The sequence below is a fragment of the Nicotiana attenuata genome, unplaced genomic scaffold, assembly GCF_001879085.1.
Source record: "Nicotiana attenuata strain UT unplaced genomic scaffold, NIATTr2, whole genome shotgun sequence".
Classification (NCBI taxonomy): domain Eukaryota; kingdom Viridiplantae; phylum Streptophyta; class Magnoliopsida; order Solanales; family Solanaceae; genus Nicotiana; species Nicotiana attenuata.
Genome location: NW_017673603.1, coordinates 84,029 through 90,466, shown reverse-complemented (window position 1 = coordinate 90,466; position 6,438 = coordinate 84,029). Strand labels below are relative to the sequence as shown.

The window sequence follows — 6,438 nt, the reverse complement described above, 5'->3', positions numbered from 1 at the left end:
TAATTCTTATTATTTAGTACTTGTATAAACCATTATTTTGATTATGAATAAAATTAGCCAATAAATCACACTGCCTAATGTTTTTGCTTAAAAAAAATCAGTAAGTGCTAGTGTAACAAAGACAAACTTTAAGGGAGGTTTTTAAAATTTCTCAAAAAGAAAAAAAGAAAAGAAAAAGAAAAGGACCAGGGGAATAATATCACAAATCAAAGGATCCGGAAGTGTAATTTGACAAACTGAAGGGGAGATCTGTATTATTTCGCAGGTAAGGGCGTTGATTGCCGTAGATTTATTTCGTTGAACACCAACGTGCTCAAGAGTCTTCCATTCAACCTGCATCACAGCATCAGTAACCCCTAGGAAGGTAAGAGAAAAATTCACTCTCTTCTCCGATCTGCCTTTAATTCCTTAATGCGTATGAGCACTGCTTAGTCTCTAATTCAGATGATATTTTAAAAGCAGAAAAATAATGAATTATTGTTCTACACACAGTGTTTCTGCGGGTCAAACATCTAGATTTGTCAAATATATGCATTAAATTGCTGAATCTGTTGAGTTTACAGAGTTGATTGTATTTTGATATTGAATCTTTTCATTTAAGGTCTGGCGATTTGTGAGGATTTACTTAGGTGATTTTGATTTTCAGGAGAGAGATGAAGACTGTTGCGGTGGCATTGTTGGTTGCTTTAGTGGTTGTAGTTCAAGTCAATATCGGGCATACTTTTGCATCTACAGTTCCTTCGTTTCTTTGGTCACCTCATCAACATGGGTATGAATTTCCGTTCTTATTGTAGCTTGTGAATTTCTAGTGATTGTCCCTTTTTGTTACAGCTTGTTTAATCATTTGGGATTCAAAGCAGATTATTGGTTTACCGGTGCCTGAATCAAGTAGTTTAGTTGATTAAAGTGGATCTTAATATACAGTTGTTAGTAGTGGCAAAGCCAAAAGTTTATACTAAGGGGATTCGAAACTGTCACACCTGGGATTTGAACCTATGACCTAAATCAATTTTTGAATCCCTTCTACCATTTTACAGTTTTGCCCGTTTGTTTTTAGGACGGCAGTTACTTTTATGCTTTTACCTTTTTCCCTGTTATGCGAACTAGTCTAGAAAGCATTCTTAGTTAAAAAAAAACCTCCATAAACTATTTCTCTTTTGTTTCTTCGAGGTTTGTGAAGTTGCATCAGACGTAGGTATAGTGACTATGATCTGTGAACAATGTCGTAAGCAATTTTTTTTGGGAACTCATTGTTTCCTTGCTGGCTGAGTGATAAAGCAAACAAATAACTCAAATGTCAACTACATAACCAAAAAAAAAGAAGGAAGAAAAGCTTAATGTCAATGGCTACCAAGTAAATAACAAACTCCTTCTAGACTCTCCTGGATTCTTACTAACAAAATGTATCTTTCTTTTTAATCTTATAGAAAATTATTATTACATTAGCTTTTACTGTCTTCATGGGGTCTTCTTCTCGTTCTTTTTACTATTCATACTGGTGATGATAGTTTCTTAATTGCCTTGAAGCTTGAAGAGGAAGCCAAAAGTCCTGAGAGGTGTTTTCCATATTTTTTTTTCAAATTAAGTCAACCAACAAAACTTCATTGAGAAAGGGAAAGAAATCTAGAAGTCGTCTTTATTGTTGCTGTTATGGGGTGATTCTTACGAGTGTTTTGTGTTTTGGCTTTGATGATTGTAAAATATTGCTTCCTGTAGGCATGAATATTGTCAATTATTGCTTAGGCACGAACAAGTAGTAAGATCTGCAAATTTAATGTATGTACACTTGAAAATTCTAGCTGCGCTCGTGATACCTCACTGCTCCAGCATTTAGCTACTCTGTTTGACCCTCTCATGGAGATTTTCTGCTTGCTTATATGCCTGTAGCTTTAAATTAGGTTATTTGTCCCCTGACTCTTTGACCGCATGGGGCTTGTAAAGTGCTTGGTCTGAAGATAATATTAGATAGAAAATGTACGTTTTCCCTTGTTGAACTGTCCCTTTGTACAAAACTGTCCTACTAATATTTTTCCTTGGTGCGGCTTAAAGCTTTATTCTCTCATAATATTCTGCTGCCTTCTTTCTTTTTTCATGTGTCCATGGCTTATCTACTTGTCGGAAACTTATCGCCAAGTGACTCCTTTGATCCCATGTAATCCTAATCTGAATATCCTAATAATTTCCTTGCACATCTGATGATTCATGTTAATTGAATGTAACCTTAGGAATACCTTGAGTGTTTGACTCCATTAATTAGATCAATTTTCTTCATAGGAAGCCTTCACTTAGGAAGGTCAATAAATTTGAATGACATCAAATCTTCAGTCTGGCACAATTTCTTTAGCTTATTCTTACATTAGATGTTCTGTTTGGGAAACACCTGATGCCACAACACATTATTTCTTGTAAGTCTTGAATATGCTCTTCGTATTTCTTTGACAAAGACTTAAGGAGTAAGAGAAGTCTCAGAATCAATTGCTGCTAGAAAGTTAAAGGTTCTAATATGGACAAAAATCTCCAAAATTTAAACCTCAAGCATCTTATATCAAATCTTAGTGACAATCACAAATTCTGGCTACCATTCTAGCTTCTAAAAGCTCTATCATTACTAACTAGTGAAGTCATCCCATCGTTTTTCTAATGCCTCAATTACTCCTGTCAAAGCTCTAATGTTATAGCCTCAACTTCATAAATTTTAGTAGCTCCTTTCGTGCTGTTATTGTTTCCAGCAGACCCAGCAGTTCCTCCCTCTCCTCATTCCAAAAGATCGTACATGACCAAGAAGCAACTACTTGTGAGCTTCAAGATTAAGAATCATTCCCAAGAGACCAAAAAAAAATAACACACAAAAAGAAAAGGTTCTTGCTAGATACCTCATTCCTAAACCTGCAGATCAGTTCCCTGTGTGATTTTGTGTCTGTAACAACTGAATACAAGAAAAGTGCTATGTTTTATTTACTCAAGGAGATTTTGTAGTTAGTAGTTAAATAGAAGACGATTAACTTTAATTCTAGGCCAGAATGACTTCCTAATTGTGGCTGGGTTTACTTATCAAAACAATTTTGGCTAGGTTGTGTAAGCTATAGCCGTGTTTAGGATCTTTTTTCATTTGATAAAGATGGAAGACTAAAGAGTAAAGGACCTACAGAAAATAGTTACATTTAGGACTTACAAGAGCTGGTCTCTAAAATCCACATGCTCTCAATACCACTTCATGGAGTCTTAGAAATTCAGCAGAGTTCGTTGCTGAGTTATAGTTGAAACAGAAGTCCACAGCCATGTGAACCATCCAGTAACATCATTTAGGTCTTTGAAAAACCAATATGTGATATACTGGTGTGCCCTACAGCCTAGTTAATGATTGATTTGTGACAACAGGTTACTATCCTATTTATGCCGCTTCTTTTGTATTCCATGTTTAACGTGGGAAGGTACATGTGTTTTTTAAAGGGGATCCACACCAAATAGAAACTTATCTGAACTGCATCTGCCACACATTTATGGTGATTGTTGGCAAGGGATCAAATTTATATTTCTTTTGTTACAGAGTTGCCTCAAGTGAAGCTGTCAATTACAGAACCCTTTCACTGAAGGATTTAGCCAAGTCTGTTATGGCTGAGGGTGGTTGGTCGGACTTGCTGGTACTTTGTGTTCCTACGCTCTATAGATTTCTTGTGTTACTAATATTTTCCTCTGGATTCATTCTCTGAAGGAAACTAATGGTCTATGATCTTCCTTAGTGCTCAGGAAAAGAAGCTGGACAGCATCTGGATCTTGCATTTGTTTTTGTTGGGAAACAGGTAGGAATCTCTTAGTATTAGGGGGAAGAGTAACAATATTTTATGGTACTTCCCTGTAATTAAATTACCAAAAAACCTTTATTTAAGCCATTTGGGTCTTAATTTCATATGTTTGGAGCAAACAAGATGGCAAGATTTGAAATACCTACCTGCAGAATTTATTATGCTCCACACAAATATCAAGTCGCGGAAACGGTGTCTGGCACATATTTGTATCCTGAATAATGAGTAAAACCCTTTGTGGTTGGTGGCTGTGAAACTAACCCCGAGTATTTGAGTTGATACATACAATTCCAGTTGATTCATTTAGGCATTGGAGGGGTATTCTAGTTGGGCCGGTGAAATGAACTTTAAGCTCGTATTAATGAAAAGTACTGCTGCGCTGCAGTTTCCTTATGGGACCTTGTTAACGCAAGGCCTTTGCATGTTTTTATTTTACTTTCTGAAAGTTTCTATCTTGCCTATGAGTCTAAATGTCTTTTTTGTTTTTTAGTTGCAATCTGTGGATATTGCTAGACCCAAAAATGCCAATTCCGAGCTTGTGGACTTGCTGAAGGTAATTAGAAGTCTCCCAACTTCTGAAATTATTTCCCTGATTCAAAAATATTATGCTTGGTTTTTGTTTATTGAACAAGTTAAATTTGATTAACTTAGTTCTGGTCAAAATTTTGTCGTGAACAGGTCTCTGTTGCAAAGTCCAACTTTTCTTTGGCCTTCCCCTACATTGATGCATCAGAGGAGAGAGAATCAGTGGAAAGCTCTTTGATTTCAGAATTTACAAACACATGTTGGCATGGTCTTGAGGCCAGCAACATTGCTTTCTCGGAGGCATGCTCTGTGGAGGGTGAAAGTTTCGAGAAGCTTACCGATGTCCTTTCAGTTCAGGTTAATAATGGATGAATCTCTGTTCTATTGATAATGAGGCACCCAAAAAAGAAAAAAGTGACATTTTTCGGAGTTCTCTGCAGTGGCTATGTTCACCACAGCTACTACAGTGTGTGTGTGTGTGTGTGTGTCTGTTTGTATTCTGTTATATATATGTATATTCTGTTTTCTTGTTTTATGGATGTAATAATATTTTCATCTGTCTTATGGTCACAGAACTATGTTTTCCTGTTTATGGATGTAATAATATTTTCATCTGTCTTATGTTCACAGAACTATCTGCTATCAAGGATTTCTAAACAATCCAAAGGGCAGCCAAATTTGATTGTTCTCTGCGACCAAGGTCACCGTACTCTGGGAGGGGCTGAAGAACAAACCTCCGAAGGTATGATATTTCTGAAAAATGTGGTTTATATCTTTCTTGGTTGTATCAGTCCTTAAACTCGATAAACTTGCAGGAGAAGTTTTATCTGAACTACTCAGTTACGTGGAGAATCTGGGAGCAAAATACACTGCACTGTATGTATCAGATCCATTTAGGTCAATTCAGTTCCCCTCTCATTGGGAGGTAGAAAGATTTCTAGCTGAAGGTACTCATGGAAATAAATCACTTAATGGCTGTGATGGAGTTTGCCAAATTAAATCCTCATTTTTGGAAGGCATATTTGTGGTAAGTTGATACACCTTTGGCCACAGTCCAAAGCTCTTCTAGTGCTTTTTTCTTGTTGCGATGATGTCAAGATCATGTTCTTTTTTTCTCTTCCTTGCCGCTGCTTTTGGTGTTTATTGCTTTTGATTGGGTTTTGCTCACATTACTGCTTCTCGTTATGTTCCAGGCAATTGTTTTGCTTATAATTTTGATATCCGGCCTTTGCTGCATGATGGGAATCGATACTCCTACAAGGTTTGAAGCCCCTACAGATTCGTAATCATTAGATCTTCTGCAAGATAAATTCATATTCTGAGGTGCTCTGATTGCAGTAATGGGCTTGTATCTTTATTGCTATGCATAACCCTGTAATTTTTGTTTATTCGTCAAGCAACGATTCCCTTGTATTGGCAGTGTAGAGAGTGTGACGTTCAATAATGTTATGGCCATTCCTCTTATTTTTTTTGGTTAGGTATCAATCTTGTATGTATTGAGTTTCAGCTGCCTGCCCCTAGTTTACTGTTTGCCCCATTGTAATAAAGATTTCTTATGGTGCTTTGTTATCAAAGAAAGCACGAGCTTGATATTATAGCTTTCTCTCAAAAACTTAAACATCTGAAAGGTTGATGCCGTTGCATAGTTTTATGCCATTTCAGTCTTGAACGGTTTTAATTAAATATAGTGGCACTCAAAGAGCTTTGTAACCCCATCACTTGATAGGAAGTTGTGGAGGTCGAGTATTAAGGTTGTAGGTTAGGAGGTAGTTGAGTCTTGCCTTATACCTTTGCGAGACTAGTCTGGTAGGGTTTTTACCTAAGATAGCTAGTGCCATTGTTGTGTCTTACTATTTCAATGAATGACGTATGCTTTACTTTGCATCTTTCTTCTGGATTTCATGTTCATATTTTTTCTTATTATTTCTGTGGTGATACTAATATTCTCTGCTTTTGTCCTTTTGTTCTATTGAGCCGAGGATCTCTCGGAAACAGCCTCTCTACCCCTTCAGGGTAGGGGTAAGGTCTGCGTACACAGTACCCTCCCCAGACCCCATTAGTAGGATTTCACTGGATTGTTGTTGTTGTTGTCAAAGAGCTTTGTCAGTGG

The 6,438-nt window shown here is 36.8% G+C and overlaps 1 protein-coding gene across 1 annotated transcript; it reads left to right on the top strand.

Annotated features, from left to right (window-relative positions):
• Positions 1–255: 255 nt before the first annotated feature.
• On the top strand, positions 256–5,931 carry LOC109216832. The gene is made up of 9 exons (XM_019381033.1): positions 256–364; positions 647–769; positions 3,548–3,641; positions 3,741–3,800; positions 4,294–4,356; positions 4,482–4,685; positions 4,959–5,070; positions 5,144–5,355; positions 5,522–5,931. Exons 2-9 carry the CDS (start codon positions 654–656, stop codon positions 5,612–5,614), a joined length of 954 nt encoding a protein of 317 aa, XP_019236578.1. The 5' UTR covers positions 256–364; positions 647–653; the 3' UTR covers positions 5,615–5,931.
• The last annotated feature ends 507 nt before the right edge of the window (positions 5,932–6,438 follow it).

Excerpts from the sequence above, each read along its gene's own strand:
- LOC109216832 (XM_019381033.1), top strand. The coding sequence starts at position 654 with ATGAAGACTGTTGCGGTGGCATTGTTGGTTGCTTTAGTGGTTGTAGTT. Across the intron at positions 4,357-4,481 it reads AGCTTGTGGACTTGCTGAAG|GTCTCTGTTGCAAAGTCCAA; the intron begins GTAATTAGAAGT and ends TGTCGTGAACAG. Across the intron at positions 5,356-5,521 it reads TTTTGGAAGGCATATTTGTG|GCAATTGTTTTGCTTATAAT; the intron begins GTAAGTTGATAC and ends GTTATGTTCCAG.